Source organism: Cynocephalus volans, chromosome 12 (assembly GCF_027409185.1).
Source record: "Cynocephalus volans isolate mCynVol1 chromosome 12, mCynVol1.pri, whole genome shotgun sequence".
In the NCBI taxonomy this organism is placed as follows: domain Eukaryota; kingdom Metazoa; phylum Chordata; class Mammalia; order Dermoptera; family Cynocephalidae; genus Cynocephalus; species Cynocephalus volans.
The window spans coordinates 91,615,487-91,641,486 of NC_084471.1; the positions used below are offsets into that span (position 1 = coordinate 91,615,487).

At 38.0% G+C, this 26,000-nt stretch overlaps 1 protein-coding gene across 2 annotated transcripts in view; it reads left to right on the forward strand.

Moving 5' to 3' along the window:
• The first annotated feature begins 2,819 nt into the window (after nt 1-2,819).
• The window catches only part of GYS2 (glycogen synthase 2), a 45,697-nt gene continuing 22,516 nt past the window's right edge, over nt 2,820-26,000 (forward strand). The window contains exons 1-6 of one of the 2 annotated variants that reach the window (XM_063075499.1): nt 2,820-2,940; nt 10,951-11,132; nt 14,662-14,853; nt 16,418-16,420; nt 17,121-17,303; nt 21,738-21,882. In XM_063075499.1, coding sequence (XP_062931569.1) covers nt 2,820-2,940; nt 10,951-11,132; nt 14,662-14,853; nt 16,418-16,420; nt 17,121-17,303; nt 21,738-21,882 — 826 coding nt within the window. The remainder of the gene's footprint in view (nt 2,941-10,950; nt 11,133-14,661; nt 14,854-16,417; nt 16,421-17,120; nt 17,304-21,737; nt 21,883-26,000) is intronic. The other variant, XM_063075498.1, reaches the window with a different exon arrangement.

Consider the following 26,000-nt stretch of genomic DNA (forward strand, 5'->3'; position numbering starts at 1 on the left):
TCTGTTGCAATAACAGAACAACTGAAAATGGGTAATTTCTAAAGAAATGAAATTTATTGCTTACAGTTTCAGAGGCTGGGAAGTCAAAAGTCCAGGGAACATATCTGGTGAGAGCCTCGTTGGTGGGTGGTGACTCTTCACAGCAATGCAGGGTGTCACATGGCAAATGGCTTGGGTAAGAGAGAGAGTTAACCAGCTCATTCGCTGTCCTTATAAAGCCATCAGCACCACACCCATTACCACCAATTAAACCATCAACTTATTACCCCACAAATGGATCAATCCGTTCACTAAGGCATGGTCCTCATAATCTAATCACCTGTCAAAGGCCCCACCTTTCAATTACCAAAACAGGATTTCCCACCCTCTACACCATTATAGCAGGGATTAATACAAGAACCCTTGGGGACACAATTCAACCCATAGCAATATGTATACATGATTATTGCAGAAAATTTGTAGAACACAAGTAAACAAAAAATACCACATCAATATTAATCATAATTGCTACCACTTAAAGAAAACCATTGTTAGAGTTTTAGTACATAGACCCCCAGTCTTTTCCTTATGTCTATTCCAATCATCTGTTTATGTACACTTCACCAGTGGAAGTATATATGTACCTTTTTACAATATTGAACCAGTCATACTATTTACTTCTTTTATATTCTTCTTATTTTCATTTAGTATGTTATGAAATATATTCATTGATCTAAAGTCATTTTCTTCAAAAATGTTTTGTTAATTAACCATTTGAACAGCTAATATATGCACATTGTACAATATTTTAAAAATTAAAGAAAGAAAAGCAGGCTTCCTTTTTACCCCTTTCCTCTCTAGTGTTATTAGGGGAAGCTTTTAATAGACCATCATAAGTCTTATAAATAAGGCTAAGAGTTACTGAAGTGGTTGGCATAGTACCAGGCACTATGCTAAGTCCTTTATGTAAATTATCTCATCCGCATTTTAATAAGAAAAAACAAAACTTACTTAAGAAAATAGCTCCAGGTTACATAGCTGATATGTGGCCAACTGGACTTGACCCCATGAGTACAACCAAGTGCTTGATGTCTGGCATATTGTGTGAGTGAATAAATCAGTCTTACGGTGTATATCAGGTAATATGAATCAGCCCTCCCATTGCCTGTACAAGGCCGGACAAACCAATCTCAGGGTTACTGGGACTGAGCACTACAAACTTGAAGCTCTATCATCTCCCTGTCATCCCATTCTCACTCCTTGTCAACATGTCCTTCTGTTTGGTTTTACTGGAATTTGTATTTGCAATACCCTCAGAGGTTATGTCAACATAAGCAAATAATTTTGTAAAGGAGACAGTCATTTTGGTAACTCAGGCTCATATCTGTATACTTTGTATTTGATTTTTTAAAAATTAACCATAAACCTTTTTCTCACAACTCAAACAAATGGATAGTAAACTATGTACTTAAATTTACTTTTATAGAGAAAGAATCAAATATATCACTTCATCATGGAAGACATATTTAAGCTACTTGATTCACATAGATTTATTAATAAAACATAATGAAATATGATTTTACCTGTCTTCAGTCATTAAAATAGGCTTACGTCAATAAGATCACTGTACAGAAAATGGCTAAAAAATGAATAAAAGCTTCTAAAATAGTATTAACATGTTAACAAATTATTCTATGACAATTCTGTTCTAATGTGAAGGATATTTTGTGCGAGCTTCAATTCTGCTGCTATATGGAATGATAATGTAAAAATATTGATGTTAGCTAAATCTGTAAAGTCAGATGGTTCAAAATTAAGTATGCTTGTGAATGTCCTTAATCACTTTAGGAACAATATAGGGTGTGTGTGTCAATAAAGTGCCACATGCATACCTACATACAAACACACAGAATAGCAAATATATGACACTTATCTGCAATGTGATGCTGATGATATTTCAGAATATAATTTCTTTTGCAATTTTCTTCTTGTATTTGAACATTTATTTATCTGTTGAATTATTCTTTATCATTTTGATAATATTTGAGGTAAATGTACAAATATAACTAAAATTAATTTTCACTATACCATTAAAATTATGAACTGATGATCATTGATCAGTCAAAATTACATCCTTTATGTGATATACCCAAAGACATACTGAGATTTATGCTTTTTCATAGAGAAATTTTAAGAAAAGCAATTAAGAAAAGGTGGATTAAGATCTATGCTTGTCATCAACATTCAGTTTGTAAACATAAAATAAAATAACTAGAAAAAATACCTTTAAAAGCTCTAGAAATAGAAATCAAAAGAAAAAAGAATACTGAGGAAATCTAAAGGGATTTAAAGCACAAAAATGTATCCCAATCAATTCTACATACAATCTAAAGAGGTATGCAAACCTTATGAGGGAAATTGCTAATATTGGATCATGTTGGAAATGATGAAATAAGCGTTGGTGACTGTAGGCGTCCAGGAGTTTGGTCAAAGGACAAGGGTTGAAGGGCGGAACGTGGGCCATGCTAAGGCTATCCCCAGGAGGTGCTTGCTCAAGCCCTGAACCAGAGGATTTTACTTGTGATTGCTCTGGGTTTGGGGAGATCATAATTAGATATATTGTTCTCATTGGACCTGCCCAGAAAGACTGCAGAGGACCTGAGAATTCTTCCTTCCACTGGAGATTCTCTGGGAAGCACATGAGATTTCATTCTGCTAGTTTATTCCACTACCAAAGCCTGATAACTGCCAGCTCTAAACTTTTATGTCCCTAAGTGCACCTCTCCTGGGATTACAATTAATTGAAACAGCGATTCAAAAAAGGTTCAGAGGACTGAAGAATGCTCCGAGGCCGATCTCTGTCTGTGGCATCCCTGAGTGGCCTTCCTCGGTGGGAAGTTGACGACCTTCCTGTGGAGGATTTACTGCTCTTTGAGGTTTCATGGGAAGTGACCAATAAAGGTTGGTACGGCTCCTTGAAGGCGGCTATAAACCAGATTACTGAAGAATGCGGATTAAGATTTCCCAGATACCTCTCTAGTGATAGTGAATTGCCAGTAAGTGAGGAAAGCATTTAAATGGAATGTAAATTTAGGCTGCATTTGACTATTTCAACAGGCAGTGAACACTTAGACGTGAATATGTGTTCAAGAGAGAGAAAGTTGAAGCTATTAGTCTTTGCAGGGAAATGAGTATTGAAATTAAAAATTTAAATCTATGTTATGACAAAATAGGCATAAAAAGTTAATATTCACTTTTTTTGTTTTATTGATTTTCCTCAGCAAAAGAAGTGTAAATAATTACTTTATTTTAGGAAGACCTATATGTGATCAGGATCAATTAGAAACCTTAACTCTATATACTGTTAGTGATTGTATGAAATATTTAATAATGTTCCTAATAATTCAACATTAGCTTGGAATTAAAGTTTGAATTTAGAAGCTGCTCAGAGGCATAAGATTGTGCTACTACTCAGAAGAATGAAAGTAATTTTTTCTTCAATGTGATGCATACATAGAAATGATAAAATAAGAAGGAAACTAAATTGATAAAATTAAAATAGTTTTCTAATAAGATGCCGGATGGGAGGAGGCAAGGTAGAGAGCTACAACCTAAGTGATTTAATAATAAAGGCATCTGGAATATTATGAAAACAATAGCTTGTGGATTGATATTCTCTAGTTTAAAAGTGTCAGGACTATTAAAGGAATGTTCACAAGGGAAAATGATAGTTTTAAAGGCCAAGTTCTTCAAGATCATGAAAGAGCAGACCATGCAATGAGTGGGTAAATGGCAGTGACACCCTGTAATTTGAAGAATGTGAAATTATAACATGTGATGTGATATATCACACGATTACTTTTTAGCATATGTTTATTATTACATGTTTACTACAGTAATTTAGAGGATCTGAGATGTATGATTGTGATGCATTCCTTCTTTTGTCTAATCAGAGCCAACATCATCTCAAAATCAGAGGAATGTATTTAGCATCTGTTCTGATTTTCACCTTATGCTGCCTGTTCAAAATTCTCATGTGTATGCATTCATAAAATCAAATTAAAAACCGATTCTGCCTATGTAGAAATGCACAGAATGCATGTAAGACAGCAGAGCCCAGTCATTGTCTCTGTGGTTTAGTTAGAAGGAAGTAAAGGGGATAGAAACCTTAGCAGAGAAGAGTGAAGTATTTTGTGTGTACCTGTTTCTAATGTCCTTTTTCCAGTCACAGATTTTTCCAGTCCAGTTTTAAGTATGCCCAAAGTTCCTGGGAACAGAGCCATCTCTACCACATGTGAAGCCTAGAGTGTGCCTTGAAATAAAAGTTTTTTTCTGCAGAATAGGCAGTCTCTTGGGTGCTGGAAACACACTGACGAAAATTGGTTAAGTTAAACCATGAATCTTCATTCCCTATGACATGTGCTGATATCAGGGTCTGGAATAGTGCCTGGCACATAGAAAATGCTCAGTGAATTTTTTTTTTAAATAAAGGACTGAATACATTTACTTTTCAATCCCTAAGCTGTCTTTAATACTCATTTTCTATCATTTCCTCTACAAGGGGAATGGAATCTTTTTAGTGGACAGGGACCCACAATGTGATTTACCCAAGATGACATCGTCTTCAATGTATTTTTATTTTAATATTTATCACAGTCTGGTTTTATTAGAGATTTTTATATAGATGGACAATTATTGTGTTTATCCCCCCAAATGCATTGCCACTATAGTTTCCTTTTTAAATGTTTTTTGAACCTTTACTTCCCTGCAGTTTATAGCAGTGATGAGGCATCTTAGAGATCATGGATCCAACTCTCCCAAGTCATGGATGAGATGGATATACAGAGTCATTAAATGACTGAGCAAATGCAGAGTGAAGACCAACATTTAGGTCTCCTCCAAGTCCAATCTTCTTTTTACTACCATATAAGAATTAAATATTAAAACCTCCATTGTCTAAGCAAATGTCCTGTAGATAAAAGAACACAGGATTGAAAGGTCACAGATTTCCGAAACTTTGTAAAAAATCCCTTAAACTATTGAATATCATTGTAATACACTCCAGCTGTCTTAAGATGTTTTGTGGCAAACAAGGAAATATATTCATATCCAAAAAAAGATTTCTTAGAGAGGAAAAAACCCCTCACAGCCAGAATTTTGCCAATGAACAATGGAAATGTAAAAATTATAGCAAAACAAGGGGTCACAGTTAAATTATTGGATGTTAATTCTCAGACCTCAGAGCAACCTTTCTCTCTTATTAATATTAACCTTGAAATTTATTGCTTTTATTTATTCATCCATTTATTTTTATTACCAATTTATTCTTCAATTCAGATTCATTAAGTGTCTATTCAGTGTCAGGCTGGGAGATGAGAAAGAGAGAGTTGAACAATACAGGATTCATTCCCAGTCTTCCAGATTTACAAACTTGCAGAAAGGTAGACACTGAACGTGCAATCATAGTTAAACGAAATAAGTGTGAGAATAAGAAAACAGAGGAAGTGGTGGTGGGGGATTCCTAACCTAGTTTAGCGTTTGAGAAAAACCTCTCTAGTGAACAGACATTTGAGCTGACACCTGAAGGTTGAATTGCTTTGGGGGAGAAATGGCAAAGGCATTAAAGGAAAAAGTGTTCAATGTGAGGGGACTATATATGCTGAGATGCATTGGTGTGCAGAATTGTGAGATGCATGCTGAGAAGCCGAAGTGTGCTGTGTTCAAAGATCTGAGGGAACCTTGGGGAGGAAAAAGGAGGGGAGCATGAGAGAAGGTGAGAGAGACCTGCAGGGGCTGGAATGTGAAGCTTAAAGAGTTAACAACCTTAAGGAGTTTGATCTGCAATCTACGAACAATGAATGGGAAGCTGCTGAAGTGCTAATTAGCAGGAAGTGTTAAGTAGACTGATGTGTTTTTGCAAAAGCACTGTCACTAGTTGAGGGAGAGGATAATAGGAAAGTTAGACTTGTAGCATGACCTAGGAAGGAAAGTTTAACTCAAATGTCGGAAACAAAAGTTTTCTTTCTCTGTCTTTGCTCAGGCCTTACGACTATCGTTTCTTCCACGTAGACTTGCCCAAAACGGTAGACTATGAACAAATGATCATGTTGAGGACATTTAGGATCATTAAAAACAATCTACGTAAAGACTTCTGAAATTTAGTCCCTTAATGGATACTTCCCTCTTAAAATGGACTAGAAACAATTTGTTTTAGCCCTAAGCAAGCATATTGCCAGACATAATACTTTTACGTATTATGAAAGAAAGATCCTTATTTAGCTGGTGTCCATTCTATATCGCTTTGGAATCGTAATTTTAGTAAAATTAACAGTGTTTCTAGATGAAAACTTAGAGTTTTAACTACCTCATTGCTCTATATACCATGGGAGCTCATCTTTTCTTTCTCATAAAAGTCCTGATACTTTGATCTCACATGACAGCTCCCATGTTGTTTCAGAAAAATATAGATCAATAAAATACAAAGCAGTTGTTTAAAGTGAAAGTTAACTTCTGGTCTCCAGGGGTCAATGACATAGTGGGGTAAGGCCTTTGGATCCGAGGAAGAAATCGATGGCTGCAGCAGGTGTCTGAGAACTAGGACCCCTGACGGACCTACGTGGTTGTGCAAGTGAGCAAGAGGGAGGCACTAAGGGGAGCTCCAGACGTGCATGTGGATGCTGGTGGGGGGAGGGGGGACTGGCGATCAAGAGTCATGGACCAGGAGAATGTGCAAGTTTGTACCATTCCACAAAAGAAGGACCAGGAGGAGGACGTGAGCATTATTGCTGCACATCTGAAAGTCAGGGTACTCAAGAAAATGTTACTTTGGGGGCTTCCAGTTAAGATGGTGGAATAGACAGTCCCCAGTGTCACTCTCTCCCACAAATCAACCAACTTACAACTATCAAAAAGTAGTGACCGCCAGGCTGGGACTGCTAGAGCTCAGGGGAAGAAGAGGAGAGACCTATGGACTTCATGAAGACAAGAGAAGCTGTGATGAGAGAAAGAAAGTATCGCTCCCACCTTTTCACACCCCGGCTACTTCAAGGCTGGAGCTGCTGAGTGCACAGAGCAGGAACTGGCAAAAGCCTCAGCTGTGCCCTTCATATGAAGTTACTTGGAAGCAGTAGGGGAGAAGAGGGCATTGGTGGCCTGCAGGCCAGCAAGACCACTGACAGGGTTCCCAGGGACCCACATAAGAGCAAGGAGCCAGAACAGCTGAAAAAGGAGCCTTCAGAAGCTGATGAGTCATCACAAGGGACAGGCTCACAGCCTGCCCCATGAGAAGTGTTGGGAGTGCAGTGATGGGGGAGAGGGGCCCAGCAGGGGAACATCGGGACACAGCATGGACAGTTGATCTGCCCCCCAGTTGGTGCGGGACCACTCAGAGGAGACTGGTCGAGAATGCAGATCTGCAGGCGGTGTAGTTTGCTGGGGAGTCTCAGGCCCAGACCAAGGTTTTCACACAGCCCAGGTGTACCAAAACTCCCATGACCTGGAAATGCATACAAGATCAACAATAAAAACCCAAGCTGTACAAGAAAACCTTCCCCAGGGGGTCAGCAGCAAAGCAGCAATTTAGCTCAACCACAGGGCTCAAGTGCTGGTCCCCACAGGAAGTTCCCCCATTTTAGAAGTAAGCAAAGGACAACAAATTAGTTCCAGTGCAGAGTTTAAGTGGTAGGAACAGCAAATAATCCAACACAGAACTGAAAGAAAAAACAAAAACAAAGAAAAAAAACAGAGACAAAGTCTGATATTAACTAGTAAAGGTCTAACACACCACCAAAGAACACCTATTAAGCTTAGAAGAACTGGAAACCCACTGGGCTCCTGATCTGGGGCAATGGGGGGGCCACAGCCATTCCCCTCTGACATCCGCAACCAGTGATGACCACTGAGCCACCCAGGAAGCACCCTGGGCTCCTAAGCCTGGGTGACAGTGGGCCAAGGGCCTCAGCCACACACCCCCCCATCATTTGCAACTAGCCCAGCGATGACTACCGTGCTGCCACTGCAGGAACCACCCCCACCCCATCTCCCCTGCCAGAATGAGGGAGGTGCCACAGGCCTCGACCAAGTCCACCCTCCTTCTTACTCCTCCCACCCTATTTCCTTCTCCCATCCCCTCTCCCGCTCCTGCCCAACTGCTCTGCAACAACATCTTAGAAGGTAAAAAAAAATAATATTAATAAATAAATAATTTTTTTAAAAAGTAAAAGTTAAGTTCACATTCAATGACCTACACTGTGGTAAAACAATAATTCATTAATGATATAGAACGTGCATTTTTAATGTAGGAATGAAACTATTTGCAGATTAAAAAAACCCTTTCTCTGTGCCATTGAACTCACATATACTCTAGCATGCTAAGAGAGAAGTTTGGAGCCATGCGTGGTAAATAAACAGTAAAAATCAAGGGCAACTAGTTGGCATATAAATATGGGGAGGACAAAGGAGGCTAAAGTGGTGCTTGAGTATATCAAACAGCAGCACGAGGACCTCCCCACAGAAAGACTGTGCAGGGTGAAGTCTTAAGGTGGGGGAGGGGCTCAAAGATTTATTTACAATCAAGCTCCAATCAATATGGGATGATTTTTATTTTTTTAGTTTTATGTTTTTATTTCTGGTAGACTGAAAGAGTAGCCATAGTATTTATAATACTCTAAGACAATTTGAGGACTATCTATATCAAGGCTGAAGGCCTCAGCTGGGAAAGCAAATAAAATAGTTTGCATTTGCCCAAGCGTATTTGAATTTGAAACACATAATCTAAAAAACAAAGATGTACCAAGATTGCTGGGCAAGATACATAGTTACAAATAAAAGTTTTTAAGAATAAAAAGGATATAGTAGGCATTTAATAATTTGCACCATCAGAACCCTAAAGCATATTCTCCCTGATGAGAAGGAAATAAGTCTACTTAAGAAGAGAAATTATTTGAAAATATGGCATTTTTGAGGATAGCGGTTTTGAATAGAGCTTATATATATTTAAATATGATGGTAAGATGTAACACTCACAGTTTAAAGAAAAGTTCTTTTTAGTTGCTCTTGCAGATGGTTTCCCTATATTTATTTTTTCTCAACAAATAATTTTGATGATTCATAAAATCTTTCAGAATATGGGGAAATACTTAGGCATGGTTGATGCTGATATTAATTGATATACACTTACATTTATTGTGGAATGGTTACGTGAATCACGTCTATTCTGAGTCTAGAAGCTTCTGCTTCCAAGTTTTGCTTTCTTTATGTGTTCCATGCTGTCCTCATCACCAGCCATCTGACCTTTAATTGATAGTGTCTTTATTTTCAGACTCTGCTTAACTGACAATTTAAATTTCTTTGCAGTACAGTCAAAAATCTTTTCCTCAAAGATGAAGTTATAAAGGACAATTAGTTTATATGGGTGCATATGAAAATTGCTTGCGTGTAGTGTCTACATTTGGGGAGTTACATTAGCTCTTCTCTTTTATAAATTAATGAATACTGTTGGTATCAAATAGTAGTATCGACATTTGCCTTTTGTGTCTCACCTTTCAAAAGGCAATTTTCTAAAAAGTATATTTTGAGTGTGAGTGGCTTAAAGAAAAAAATCACAGATGGAGATTCTACCTTTTGGCCATTGGTTGTGACTATTGATAAGACTAATTTAAAGTCTAAGTTACTGAAATACATTTAAGAGATACAGTCGTCAAACCCTAAAGTCTGATGAGTTAGAATTCCTTATGAAAAACAGCAGTGGAAAGTGGGAAGAAACTTTTATCTTTATAAGGAAGTAACAAAATTGCTCCTTGAAATTGAATTGAAGATTAGTGCCAAGGTCTTACTAGCTCCAGGATTTCACACAGGATTTCTTGAGTCATCCCCTTGCCTACAGCTCATGGACAAAGTATTACCCAAGAAATCAACTCAGACTATTTTCACATTCACATGTGCTATTATTGCTTAGAGCTGGCACAGGAAATACACTGCCTAAATTTACTGGGGGGTTTCTTCCCCTATTCCTCCTACCTGGGTACTGAGTAGCAAAACTACCCTTTGAATGCCTACTACTCTCCCCTGGCACACTCTGCTCCCAACTTAGGGCCTTTCTTGGCTTTAACAATTACCTCTGCCTAAAAAATTCCTCCCATAATATGTGCTTGCCTAATTTCTTCACCCTGTTTGATCACACTTCTAAGTGATATTTTATTTGCTCAAACATCACCTTTTCAATGAGGCCTAATTTTTAAATCTGCTGCTACAACCTGTTTTTTCCTTCAAGCTAAATACTATTTTACCTTCATTTAACAAATGAGCTAATTGAACCTTAAAACAGCTAAGTGAGTTAACTCAAGTGAGACCAATTAAGTGGGTCCAATCCAAGTTGTTTCCAATTTTTCACCATTATAACACTTCAATAAATATCCTTTACATACATGTCTTTTGGTGCTCTTCCTGTTTTTCCCCCAGGACAATTTTCTAGATTTAGATTGTCGGATCTAAGACTAGGCGTATTTTGCAAGAGTATGCATATCTTCCTGCTTTGTGTTTCAATACTGGTAGCAGCAGTGCCAGAGGAGGAAAATGAAACAAAGACTCCAAGAAGAAGGAAATACTGTATGAGTGTGAAAATTTGTACTTGTCTCATTGGAGTTGACATCAGGGTTGCACTAAGTGTCTTCCATCAAAATCGATCAGCTCTCTCCCTTTGTAAAGAGGTACCCTTCTTGGTGCCTTAGGAGGGGAATGGCTCTTTAGTGTGGGAGATTTTCTTGTAACTACATGCAACAGTGGCACAGAATGGAACCAGATAGTACACGTGTTGGTATCCCTTAATGATGGGGTAAACACTATGCTTTTAGAAAGTTAAATAAACTCTTGTACTTGATCGATTCTAAATGCTAATTCAAACTGATTTCCATCTCTTCATCAGTTGAAATGAATTACTAACTGGAATATTGTAATATAATTTTTTTTTAACAGTTGGAGGCATCTGTACTGTGATTCAGACAAAGGCCAAAACAACAGCAGATGAATGGGGGGACAATTATTTTCTGATAGGTCCATATTTTGAGCATAATATGAAGACTCAGGTGGAGCGATGTGAACCTGCGAACGATGCTGTCAGGAGAGCAGTGGACTCAATGAACAAGCATGGCTGCCAGGTAAAGGAGCCTGCACCGCTCTCCGTAAACTGTCCTGGGAAAACAGAGTGCAATTTACGTGAACCCACAAGAGAAGACATCCACCTACTTAGGGAGGAAGGTCAGGTTTGTGAGAAAGACGAGACACTTAGTTTTAAAAAGGTTGCACTTGAGCACCTTGTGAAAACCAAGAGGAGTTGTCTACTAAGAACAATGGGTTTGGAGCTCAGCAGAAGGTAGAGATGTTTCTGAGGAAGCCATTTGAATCTGAATTGTAGTTGAAGTCATGGGTGTTGATATTGTTCAGTGTAAGTTTATAGACTAAGAGCAAAAGTTTTGAGCCAAACCTTGGGGCATGTTTATGTGTTAGAGCATCTACATTAAAAGGAGCCAGAGATTGCAAATGTAGAAGAAAAACTAGTGATATAGAACCTGTGAGTATATTACCTTATATAGCAAAAGGGACTTTGTAAATGTGATTACGTTAAGGATTTTGAGATGGGGAAATAATCTTGAATTATCTGGGGGGGGGCAGTATAATCACAGGATCCTCATAAGAGGGAGGCCATAGAATTAGAATCAGAGAGGAGATGTGCCAGTGGAAGCAGAGGTGGGAGTCATGAACTTTGAGATGGAGGAAGAGGCCACAGAGAATGCAGATGGCTTCTAGAAGCTGAAAAAGGCAAGAAAACAGATTCTCCCCTGGACTAGAGATGAATGCAGCTTTGCCAACATGTTGATTTTAGCCTGCAAGACCCGTTTAGAACTACTGACCTCCATACCTGTAAGATAATAAATTTGTGTTGTTTCAAGCCACTAGGTTTGCGATAATTTGTCACAGCCACAACAGGAATAGGGATGTCAAGTGAAGGGAGGAGAGAGTTTCTAGTGTGAAGGAGGGATTAAGTCAACAAAAGATTGAACCAGGGTCGCCTGGGCTTGGCAATACTCAGGTCATTGATAACATTGCTAAGTACAGTTTAAGAGGAGAAGGAAAGGCTAAATCAGATTTCAGGGGGAGAAATGAATAAGTGGTGAGAAAAAGGATACAGAAGTTGTAGCTATGAGATGTTTTCCGTGAAGGGTGAAGATGATAAAGTAGTATCAGAGTGACATGGTTTTGAGAATTCGTGTTTTGTTAAATATGGGTGAGACTGGAGCACATTGATATGCCAAAAGGAAATGCCTAGCAAACAGGGAAAAGTTGAAAGTTCAGAATAAATGGGAGGTTAAAGAGAGTAAAGACTCTGAGAGTGGGACAGGGAACAAGATCCAGAGTAATACTGAAAGGATTATTCTTCACACCTGGAGATAAAGGGAGAACGCAAATAGAGAAAATCTGATGGAGAATCTAGGATGGTCTCACCCAATGTTTTTGATGATGTCACTGAAGCAGGAGTTAAAGGTCATCTTTTGAGAGTTAGGAGACACTTGTTGAAATAAGAGAATTGGAATGAAAAAGTTCTGAAAGCTTTTAAAGAATATGTAAAAGAATTTCTGGACATCTTTGAGGTGTAGTCATGACTTTTTAGTGGCACGAATATACATGACTGCAACTTTCTCCAGCAGCAATCAGCAGCCTGGTGAAAGTGCAGGAAGTTAAATAAGTGGAGGTGCAGTGTTTAATTCCAGCATTCGTGGCACAAGTGGCACAGGTATTGGAGGTAATTGTGAGAGTGATTGAATTAGTGGTTACATAGATGGACTGTTGTGTCTAAAAGGGACAGGAAAGAAGTGAAGCCAAAGAGGAGATGATAATGGAGGAGAAAAAGGGAGGGTTCCAGGAACTGGAAGTATTCAAGAGAAAAAAGAAAGAATGTATACACTGGGAGAAACAGAGTGGGAGAACTGGAGTATAGAAGTTGTGGTCAGGTAACAGGATGCTAAAGTGGAATATTCCAGAGAAGGAACAATTTGGGTTTTGACAAGGATAAGAATGCAGCCATGAGCTTGGGTGGCTAAAATCAAGCGGACATGAAGTTCTTCGAAGTCAATAAGGTCAAATAACTATGAGGTGAGTTTGTGAGATTAAAAACCCTGAACTTTGAAGTTGCCCAGGATAAGGTCAAAAAGCAACCAGGTAACTAGTAGAACAAGGAAAGGTAATATATTCGGATAGCATAAGTTTCAAAGATATTTTTATTCACCAATAAAGAACAAGGCTTGCATGTTTCAAATGAATTTAAAAAATAGTAATTTTCCTTCATATTCAGAAGCCTTGCCTTGAGATGTCTGTGTGGGTAGTGCTGTCTAGGAGGTCCATGCAAGGTTTAATGAGGAGACTGTGTCATTTACAAGGGAACTTGAAGTTTCAGAGAGCACCAGGAAGACGTCTCATAGTGGAGGCAGCATGGAGAATGTCAGGAGAGTGACAGATGGGCACACGTTGAGCTACTGGGATGAAAATGAATGGGGTGTTGGCAGGGGCTTGCATCTGAAGCTCCTGTGAGGGAAGAGGGAGATGGGAAGCATTATGGGTCTCAGAATCCTAAATGGATTTCTGGTGTAAGAATGTTCCCATGTTGCAGCCGAACTGACTGGAAGTAAGACAAGCTAGCCTACATTCTCTGCCTGAGGTCTCAACACTTCTCCATGATCCTAGCTCAGTGTACCATATGTCACCTATTAGGCAGTAAGTAAATATCAGATAAAAATAAAACACATGAATCAATGAATGTCCCAAAGAGAAAACTATTAAAAAGTTGTTTGGAGCTCAGGAAAATTCAGTCTAAAAAAAATTTAATTTAATTTAAAAAGATAAATACTAAACTATAATGGAAGCAACTTACAAGTAATGAGGGTCTTTCAAGGTTGGCCAAGGCATGGGTGGGGGAGAAACATCACCACACATGCCTGAGTCCCCTGGGAGGAAATGGTGATCACATTGGGCTTTTAAGTTCTGCAAAATTCAGCCTTGGGTGGAGTCATAATGGTCAATATGTAAGCAAAGTGGACACACTTTTCTAGAGAAGCTGATAACCAAGAGAGGATCTTAATTTCCGCTGAGTTCCAGAAAGGATTTGAAGTGGTTTATGAGGTTACATGTCATGTAATAGGGAATATTTTGGCTCACTTATTTTTATAGGAGTAGGAAGATAAATCGTACACATTTGTCTACAAACCCAGCTTCTTTTCTAGTAAGAAATACTTAAATCCTGTTACATAAAGGAAGATAAGCGACACAGTAGACATCATATCCAAGTACAGGCTGTTAAAGATACAGAGCACTTCATCTTATGACTATCATAAAAGCGTAGACTACAACGTGAAACCCTATATCCATGAGCTCAAGGTCGCAGAAGGGTAAGGAAGGACAGAAAAACAGATTACATGATCTGGATACATTGTTTCTAAATGAGCAAAGTTAAATGAAGAGCAAGAACCTGGAGATTCTAGATGAATGGATGCAAGCCCATCCCAGCTTCAGACTCAGACATCAGATGCCATGTGTTGTCACTATTTTCGGTGTAGCTTGCTTAATCTGCTGTTGAGTTCTATGTGAAGTTTATACCCTCTAAGCTCACACAGCTGTGTGTTCTTTACATGACAGGTGCATTTTGGAAGATGGCTGATAGAAGGAAGTCCTTACGTGGTGCTCTTTGACATAGGCTATTCGGCTTGGAATCTGGACAGGTGGAAGGGTGACCTCTGGGAAGCATGCAGTGTCGGCATCCCTTACCATGACCGAGAAGCCAATGATATGCTGATATTTGGATCTTTAACTGCCTGGTTCTTAAAAGAGGTATGATTTACTGTACAGTGATACAAAAGGAGAGCAGCACTCCTGCATTCAGTGCCCAGCAGTGATCCTATGATCATTAAGTTAAGCAAATTTTGAGATGATGTCATTATTCTGCATCCTAATGCATTTTAAAAAGATCGGAGAAAATGCTCAGCATTCCTCAAACTAAACACCAGCCTTTGGAACAGAGTAATAAGAATGCTTCTTACTGCTTACCTCATGTCAGATTTAAATGAAATGATGTATATAAAACACCTGATGATATTGCTTGCCACATAGGTGATACTCGATATATATGCAAGAAAAAAGAGAGAGTATATATCATGCACTATTTACATGAATTCTAGAATCTTGGGAGTAGAAAATAGCTTGAAATATTCTGTTTTGTTTATGTACAAGTATTTGTGCAACTGGAATAGCTTTTCGGTATTTTTATTATTTGCTATGGAGTGAAGTGGTCTCAGCAGTTACTAAGGAGTCCTTTGCAGAATATTTTACAGATGTGAGAAAGCAAGAGCATTAGAAACCAGTTCTTGTGAAATGAGCCACAGCTGCACTCAACTCAGAGCATGGCAGGAGGATTGCTTTGCATCCCTTTCATTACCTCAGGATAATTAGCCTAAAAATCACATGGTGAAGGAAGAGCATCCCTAGCCGAGGGGATGTGTGGTCTAAGCACAAATCGTAGAACTGTGCGAGTATGTTGGGAGTGTGTCCCCTTAATCAGTCTTTCTTACTGATGAAGTCATATTCCAACAGCCATAAAGGGCTGCCTTGAAGTGAAGGAGAAAGGGGGACAGGCAGACCTATTGCTTTGTGTTGGTGACGCTGTAGGAGAAGGAGCGGAAAAGCGATGGCATAATCTGGCCTAATGACAGATGTGCGGTCTTGTTTTAGCACCAGGTGGTAGGACCAACTCTTCGTCTGCAAACTGCCTTCTCTGAGCCACCGCTCCAAGGCTGAGGCCAACCACCAAGCAGTGTGTGTGTGTGTGTGTGTGTGTGTGTGTGTGTGTGTGTGTGTGTGTGTGTGTGTGTGTGTGTGTGTGTGTGTGTGTGTGTGTGTGTGTGTGTGTGTATCTGGTGTCATCCTTTTTGTTAAAAGGAAATAGAATGAAGAGAAGCAAGAAAGCAAGAGTCCCAATTTTCTTTAAAATAAAGCAGTTCCAGAAATAGAGATTCTCTTTGGTTCAAAGGGTAAATAGAGGCATTGGAAAAAAAAAAAAAAAAAAAACTCGAGGCTACTGGGCAAGCCCTGTCTCTGCTGTCACTTTTGTGCAACTGTTAATAGCTGTGAGGAACTTTCTGAAGGTCAGGTACCGGTTCAAAGGACTTAGCCTAAATCAGTTCTCAAAAAGCATTTCTTTCAATTAGTGGCAACAGAATCACCTGCGAACTTGTAGGTAGTATAAATTTGTACTCCCAGCCCAGAATATTAGATAATCTGGAGATAGGACCCAGATATCAGTGTTTGACAAGCTTTTCAGGTGATTCTGATACGCACTTAAGTGTGATAACTGCTGTCTTAGGTTAACTCTCCAGACCTCTTCATGCTCTGCTCAGAGTTTGTGAATTCAGGTGTTTTGCTACTCCCTGCATTAAGAAAATAGCTCGTAAGGGGAGTGGAGTGTGATTATTAACTTTCTGCAAAAGTGGAACAGGATAACTTTGAGGCAGAGAGACTGATGCTTCACCTGGTTTGGGGTAGTGGAATTTGACCTGAGTTCTCAGTGCGTTACTAAGTTGCTGTTTAATTCTAAGCAAGTTACTAGCATCTTTCTCCCCAGTTTCTTATTCTTAAAATAATATATTATTTAAACTGCTTTTGGCTTCAAGGAACACAAAACAAGTAAGACAAACTTAAAACATGGAGTCATTTGTTATTTATGTAAAAAGAAGCTTGCGAGTGGGCAGTCCCAATTGATTCAGCTGTTTTAGGTGGTGTATTATTATTGCTATTATTCATTCATCCATTCAATGACTATTGAGTACCTACCGTGCATTTATTCCATTCGTTTATTAATATTAATACTCATTATTATTAGCAGTATTTATTCTTCTGTGGATACAGAAATAAATCTGAACCATCACTGAAAGGGAGAATCTGGGCTTTAAGAACATGCCACTGAATCATATAAAACACTTATCCTTGCTAAATCTACATACTTCATATGTAGACCCCTTTAAATGTGATAACATTTAAGCTGTGGGCCATGATCCAGATCAAGCTTCATTAATGGCTTTTTGAAATGCTTTTTTCTGGTGTAGGTGACAGATCATGCAGATGGTAAACATGTCATTGCCCAATTCCATGAATGGCAGGCTGGAATTGGTCTGGTCCTTTCTCGAGCCCGGAAACTTCCTATTGCCACAATATTTACAACCCACGCCACACTGCTTGGGAGGTATCTCTGTGCAGCAAATATTGATTTCTACAACCATCTCGATAAGGTAAATAGTCTTTCTTCCTCCCTCCTTCCCCACCTTTCTTTCAGATGGCTGAGACTGAAATATGAGAAGTATTGATCTCTCCGTGTCATCTGCCAACCAGATGACAGAAATGCCCTTTTAGCTAATCAATATTCATGACAAAGCTTCCCCTGGGGTGACAAACAGTTCATATAGTTTAACTCTATTCAGAGTGCAATAGAGGATAGAGGTGAAAGGCCTGATTTCTGTCCCACTTTAGAGCAATAGATCCAGAGGGGCATAGTAGGAGCAAGACACTGTGTGGACACAAGGCTGGGCTGAAGCTTGGGAAATACTGTGAAGACCCTGGATCCACACACAGCTCTGGGTGGCAGGTAGAAAACAGGGATTCTAGGCACACGAACTTGCACTATGAATTTTACTTCCTCTATTTTCTGAGTGAACAGTTGATTGCATGCCACATTATAGGTCAATAGGTCAGATTTTCCCTGTAACTCTGCAATGCATAGTGGAGTTTTTGTGGGGTCGAGTAAGGCAGAAGTTATTAAAAACAGTGATGTGGGTTTTTGGTGACCAAATAGTTATGTTTGCTCATTTTAGGAGACTACCAGATTCCATGACCCCAAATCATTCAATTTTTTCTTTCTTTCTTTTTACATTAGTTAAGCAGATAAGTAGAAGTATGTCTTTTATATCATCTTGTCAATAATATTAACAAAGTATTTGAGTGTCATAAATTCAGAGGTTTCGTAGATTTGGTACCTATATTACCAATCAAATTGATTTAGTATTTTAGGGTTCAGTTTCACTATCAGAAAAATTAGGAAGTTGGAAGTGGGAGCTAAAAAAATAAACGAATAAATTAAAATAGAAAGAATGATACAACAATCACAGTAATTTGTTGAACTTTCAAAAGGGAGAACAGAACTGAGGCCACCAGAGGTGGGGGGGTGGGTAGTGAGAAATTGGTAAAGGACCCCAAAAACGATTACATTGTGCATTGTTGAATATACTAATTATCGTGATTTGAGCATCACAGGTAATGATATTCAACTCTGTATCCCACAGATATGTACAATCAGCTATGTTTCAACAACAACAGCAAAAAACCTTTCCCAGTTTAAAAAGTTCTAGGATTCTATGAAACAGGATGTGTGGGTGGGTGTGTGTACATTGCATGAATAATACTCAGATAACGGTACTAGAAAGCTATGCTATCTCAAAGATACTCTGAAATCAGAATAGTTCTTTCTGAAAAACTTGAACATTTGCAAAGCAATGAACGGTCCCAATGACAGCTTCCCTGTAAAAAGGTCACCCCAACCTAAAGGTCTGATTATAAATATAAGACATACATTTAAAATAAAGTAACCAAGGGATTCAGAAAGCCAGGAGATCAGGGAAAGTCTGTAATGATGTATGCTATTGGTGAACTCATAAGGGCAAGCCAGTAACAAACTCAACAGCCATGGTTCCTGCAGAGGAACAGATTTTGATTTTTGTGACAGAGAAGATATTAGAAGTGGCATACTAAATATTTCACTTCAGAACAGTTAAGAATATTATACAGGAACAATTAATAAAAAAACTAATAATATATGTTGGATATTTGTTTTTAAGGAACAACTATATTACAGTATATAGTTACACAGTATAACTTTATCTTTTTGATAAAAGGTCAGTATTTATATCATAATGTCTTCAAATATGATTATATATCTCCTCACTTTAAAGTCCCTCAATGGTTGAGATATCCAAGCTTAGCCAGACCCCAGGCCGTCTTCCTAGTAAAATGTCCTGCCCAGAGACTAGTAGATAACAAATAGTCAAGTACTAGGTTTTGAGTTAAATTCATAATCGTTTTTCACAACAAAAGCCCCCATGCTCACACTAGGTGTACAATTTGGGTAGTACATAAAAATACTAAATTATATACATGAAAGGTTTTTTAATGTTCCACGTAAGAAACAAGTCATAATTTAGCTCTTGATATGAGATCCAGGATCAGTTTCAGTAAGTTCTTACTCAGGCAAATAAACCTGGGGAAAACATGAGAACAAGAATAAAATAATTCAACTTTTGTGAAAGCAGAAAGATTAGAAATATTTTACTCGAATAATAATTGCTAACTAAAAACACTTTTCGTTAATAGTCAATCCAGAGAATCCTGATATTGGTTTAAGTTTTTAGTAAAATTCATTAACTAAAATAGCATTTTAGCCATTTCTAGCAAGCATGTGAATTTTCTGAGATCCTCCAAGAAGATGTTTCTGAACTCATTCTTTTAAGTCCAGCCATTGGCCAATTATCCCCTCAACTATAATGGCTAGATAACTAATGTTTGCTTTTCTGTTTTTTAAAGACCTTTAGTTTCTTTATGTCTTGGCCTCCTTTTTCTTAATAGCAACAGAATTTCCTGGATGGAAATCTGAGGACAGGGCTGTTTGGAATTCCACCCTGTGTAGATCAAAGGCTAAATTCCTAGCCTCATCTTTAAGGACTTCAGTGATCTGGCCCTATTATGTCCTGCCAGCCTCTGTCTCATACATTCTACACCCAATGCTACAGTCACATCAGATGTCTTTCTATTTTCTGTGCATGCCATAGTACTTTAGATACTTGTTCTTTAGGACAGCTAGTTTTTCAGCCCAAAATAACTTCCTCCAAATTAAACTTTCATGTCCAAGTCTAAATGCCATTTTATTCATTCAACCAATTTGGAGGTACAGAGATGAGTAATCCACGGTTCTTATACTTGCAAGTCTTACATTCTAGAGGTGATTCCAATAATATGAACACTTTAATATAGTATGAGATTCTTTCTTTATTCTCAGCCAGAGTGAATCAGTCCGGCTCTAATCCTATACCTTATTCAAGCACATACTCATTTCTGCCTGATTTTTACCTGTTTTCCTGGTAATTTATAAGATCCTTAAAGTAACGGATACCCATAAATTACTCAACAACTGTTGAGTAATTTATATGCTCTTTGAAGGTAACAGATAATGTATATTACTCAACAAATGTTGGTTGAATGTGAGATTTGGTTCAATAAATGTGACCAGTCACATAGAGCTTTTAAGAAAACTGCTGATCCAATAGAGCCCCGATTTAAACATTTTCAGAGATATCGTTGCAAATATTACAGTCATGAAAAAATACTCTAGGGATTTCCTTGTCCTAATCATTAGAATCATGTAATGAGTCTTTTTCTTTAGTAGTTTCCTCTATATGATGCACTTGTTATTGGGACTGACCTATTGCTAGTGCTGAAGTATAAATGATGTAAAAGCAGGTAAGAGTACAAGTTTTGGAGTCAGACTGATTGGCGATCAATTCAGGGTTCTTCTAAGATACTTAATAGGAACATGACCTTAGACCAGTTTCTTGACCTCGAAAAGATTCAATTTCCACCTCTATAAAATGAAGACAAAATACATGTCTCAGTGGTTGATGAGGATTAGATATGATATTGTGCTTAGAAAAGTGCCTGATACATAGTGTTAAGGAGCTACTAATCATCTTTATTATGAAAAGCACCCTGCTGATATAATGCCAGAAATTTTATACTCTCTTTTCTCTTAGACACTGCTTGTTTCTTCTGCCGCTTTATGAAATGTAATATTCAGTAACTAAGAAAAACGGCAAAAGCCCACGCTGTTGCTAATGATTTAAGTAATTGTTGTGGATTTGGCTTTTTTTTTTTTATGTTAAGATACCCAGAATGCCAGAAGATTGCACAACTAACACACTATCTAGTTAAAATAACTGTACACTCCGAAATTATAAACTGGAAGGAGTTATATAACCGTGGGAAAGCATTTGTCTTTTCCTTCTTTCAGGTTCTTTTTCATTCAGTAAAGGGTAATATTAATTATTCTTATTTTGAGAGCCAAGTTTAATGTTAGCTTTGTTTTATTGTTTATGGGAAACTATGATAAGGACTTTGGGAAAAAGGAATTAGCTCAATATTTCTAAAATGTGGGATAAGTAAAACTATATTTAAAATGCCCCAAATTCAAGAATTCTATGTGCTTACAGCAAAGGGGAAACATCTTTACTTAGGGGGTTAGCTAGCAGTCTAGAAGGAGAAATGAAGTAAACAATGCTTTTTAAATCATAAGTAGTTGTGTATTTCAGTAATAGGTTTAATAAAAAAAATTATTAACTTTTTGTGGTCATAAAATTTGACACAGCTTCAAGGAAAAACTTGCACCATACGTGATTTTGTTTCACTCAGGTGAAAGGATCAGTATAAGAAAATGTCTGTCTGGGGCCGAGCCCGTGGCGCACTGGGGAGAGTGCGGCGCTGGGAGCGCGGCGACGCTCCTGCCGCGGGTTCGGATCCTATATAGGAATGGCCGGTGCGCTCACTGGCTGAGTACCGGTCACGAAAAAGACAAAAAAAAAAAAAAAAAGAAAGAAAATGTCTGTCTGTTTGTTTGTTTTTAACAGTTTGACATAGACAAAGAGGCTGGGGAAAGGCAGATTTACCACCGGTATTGCATGGAGCGAGCGTCTGTTCATTGCGCTCACGTGTTCACCACCGTTTCTGAAATAACAGCCATGGAAGCAGAACATATGCTGAAGAGGAAGCCTGGTAATCACGATCCCCGAGTTTACCTGTCGTTCAGCTCCAAATAATCTCAGAGTATGAGGACTTTGTTTTTCCAGCATAAAGCAGTCGTTAGAGGAAAAATTGCATTCACTATTACCACTCACACCTTCACCCTTTTAAATTCTCGATTTCAGTAGGTTTGCAATGAAACCAACACTAAGCTGTATCTGGAAGATAGTTCCAGTGCTTGCTGAATAAATGAGCTCTGGTTGAAATGCCCTAGGTGTGAACTGGATTGTCAGAATGATTCGGTACGTGTGAACACACTGAGTTGACTTTTCTTCTCTTTTAAGAAAGGAAAGCCAAGAAAATATCAGAAATTCATGTGAGACTATCCCAGTCCTCCATCTTGTAACATGGTCTTATTGGTGCTGTTTGGTGGAAACCTGTTGTTTTCATCTCTTCCCAGACCTCCCTGCAAGTTTTTCTGGGAAACATCCCCAGACCCAACCAGAGTTCGCAACGAGCAAAAGCATATTCATAAAACACGACCCTATCACCTGGCCACAGTTGATTGGTCCAAAGGTAGACACCTGACATAAGCCAGGCCATGCAAATGCTCCCATAGGAAAGAATCTGTGTTTGAATGCACTCTTGCGTAATGGAAACGTCAGCTTTGAAGCTGTTGTCAGTGTCTATTTTTCTGTGTGTTGCACTAGATGCAAAGAAGGCTAAACTACAGCGAAGTGCTTTAAGAAGCAATAACAGACTGAGAGAGAGAACTCTTTAGGTTCTACACAGTAATTTAGACCATGGATTAAAGTCATTCCTGAGGCCCAGCTAAACTCCTGCATCCTATTAATAAATTTTTCATCATTATACTTAAGCCAGTGTTAGTAAGTTTCTATTACTTGCAACCCAACAGTTCTAATTGATACATCCTCCTTGCTTAATTCCTGTGGTATTATCTCTTGTGTTTCTTTCAGATACCAGCTGAATGTATAGAGGAGGTATTTCAAGCTAGATTTAAAACACAAAACAGAACAGAACAAGAATCCAAGTAGTTGGAATAGTGGCGGCATAAAGATCCTATGGTATTTTTTTTTCCAGGGGTTCTCTTGAATTCTCATTCTCATACCTCTTACAAGAGTTTACTCCATCCGTATGTTCATTTCTGTCTTGGGTCTTTCTTTTTTTCTGTCTATAGTACCCTTTCTGAGCTGACAAAAATGCTTTTGTTTTTCCTATTCTAAAATGAAAATTTCTCTGGAAGCTGCTACCCTGTCAAACGACCGTACAATCTCCTTGCTCCCTCTGCTGCCAAATGTCTTGCAAGAGTAAACCACAGTTGCTACTTCCACTTATTCATGTGCCCCTTGGACTCTGGCCTCTGCCCTTCAACACTGGCCTAAAATTGCTTTTCCCAAGGTCACCAAATTCAGGGTTCCCTAATTTTTTTTTATGTTCTTTGGCGTTCCCCATCATTTAAAGGTGGTGAACACCTGTATCTTTCCCTTTTTGTGACATGGTACGTTCTAAGTTCTCTCCGATATGATTCTTTTCTGGTGCCCCTAATAGTTTTTCTACTTTCTTCTATCTTTTAAAAGTAGGTTTTTTTCAAGATTGTATTCTCATCCTGCTTTCTTCATACACTTCTTAAATGTTTGTTTTCTCAGGGATACAGCTGCAGAGTAGAAGTGAAAAGCATGCACTTTGTACCAAACTGCCTGAATTCAGTATCAAAAATGATTTTGTGTTGAATACATATTACTAGCTGTGTGACACTGTGAATGTTATATAAGCTCTCTGTGCCTGATGTAGATGATAATCCCATCTTATCCAAAGTTATTGCAGTGATTTCAAGAATTAATACATGGAAAGAACTCAGCTCAGTGGTTCATGGTAAAGGTTCAGAAAATAAAAAATAATACAAAATGATTATTTGGTATGGATCACTGTCCAGATTTTCCTAAGTTCTCATCCGTATTACTGGCTGTGCACGTGCTAGCTTCACCTGGAAGTTCTACCAGGACTATAAACACTGTAATCTACTCCACTTCAGACTAGTGGAAGAATCATGCGGTGGATTGAAATTGTGAAATCTCTGAACACTGGAGGTTCAAGAAGGTCAATGGACTTTTAGTAGGTCATCAAACACGTAAACTTCCCCAAGAGCATTCTAAGAAAAAAAAAAGCATCATGTAGTGTAGCTATGGCTATACTCTTGTTTTTTTTGTTTGTTTTTTTTTTTGAAGTCCTCCCCAATTAAAAGTATAACCACAATTACAATGCTTGGGGCACAGCTCCAGAGCAAGAGGCGGAGGTTGGCTGGGTCAAAAGCTTGCATGGGACCAGATATTTCTTAAAATGTCATGATATGCTAATTGGCCATGGCCTATTTATTGCTGTATTATTATGCTTTTGCCATGAGCTTGACTCAAAATAATTTCGATGTTGAAAAGACGATATTTTGTTTAAAACGTTGGAGAAAAAGGAATATGAATTATAAATTTACTAATCACAGGTATACAGTTGAATACACCATATGCTTTAAATCTCATCTGTTGCTTTTTTTGTAATTACTGATTTTTGAGCCACCTTAATATGAACTTTAGCTACCATTTTTTTTTTAAGTCAATGTTTTTCTTCTGTGTTGGCACACCTACCTTCAGAAAGTGGGACTGTGGGAAGAAAGTGGGAAGACAACATTGATGTGTCTTCTACTTGGGAACAATAGCAAAGAATTAGTAATCAATATTGCTCCCAGGGAGAAGAAAAAATCGGGGGGCAGAAGTGGAAAGGAGACTTTTCAAGATATATATTTTGAATTTTTGGTATTTAAATATGAGTATATGACTTATTTACATTAAATAATTATATAAACTCATGAGTTAAACTTATATAAACTCATTAATTAATTTAGCTAATAAAATAAAGTTTACAGCAATACCAAATATAGAGTGGAACTGCTCACAAATTGAAGATAATCTTACTAGTCTAGTAAACATTGAGAGGATCCCTTTAAACAGAATTTGTAATGATTAAATTTTATATAAGTATTTTTACTTTAGAGACGAAGCTACAATTTTAGTTATGCCATTATGTAAGGTGCCCATATAATTCCATATATATCAATGAAGCATAAAAACATGTTTTAAACTTTTAAGTTATGTAGGCAGTGGTGTGCTAGAACCAGCTCATACTGGCTCATAAAAACCAGCTGGTAAACTTCAGGAAATTTGTGAGCTGGTTGCTAATCATGGCCAATATTAAAAATTATATAAACATAATTAAACGACAATATAAGTACTCAAAAGACATTACTTCCTATTTTACTACATTTTACTGTGATCTATGCTCCTAAGTTCTACATACATATATGTGTGTATATATATGATTTGTATGCTGAAAATACTATAATGGTGTCACTGTGCGTCTCTTCCCATCTCTGCATTCCTGTTGGTAGCTTGAAATCAGTCATGATGAGAGTATTTACACCACAGATATAGGCAAATGCTATAAATAAAGTCTGTCTCTTTCTCTCTCTTTCCTGAAGTGCTGTTTGTTAAACTCTACCAGCATATCACTGCCTGTAGGCCTGTATGTATGAGATTATTCTGCAGTATAAATACAGATATTAAAAGATCTCATTGGCCTAAGTCTTGAGGCTAACAAACTTAGACAATTAATTTCATAACATATATCTTTTATTTTTAATTGTTTGTGAAACAATTCAGAGAATTCCAGTGGATTATGAGTCATAATAAACTGGTGTCCACATCCATCCTTGCCCTTTATGTCTTTTTGGATGACACAGCTGTATGACACAGTGGCTAAGGGTGGAGACTCCAGAGCCAGGCTGCCTTGATTCTAAATCCTACCTCTGTTACTTGGTAGTTACTTGACCTTGGGCAAATAACTCTGTGCAAGCCAATTTCTTTATCTGTAAAATGGGGACAAAAAAAGGAACTTACCTCGTAGAGTTTTACAAAAATTAATATTTGTCAAATACAATAGATACTGGCACAAAGTAAGCCCTATAAAATGCTATATAAACATTTAAAGAGGTAATTGTCATACTATCCTAATGATGCTATACAGTTCACTTAGAAACTTTTCACATAAAAGCTTTCACTGAAAACCTTGGTGACATAAGATTG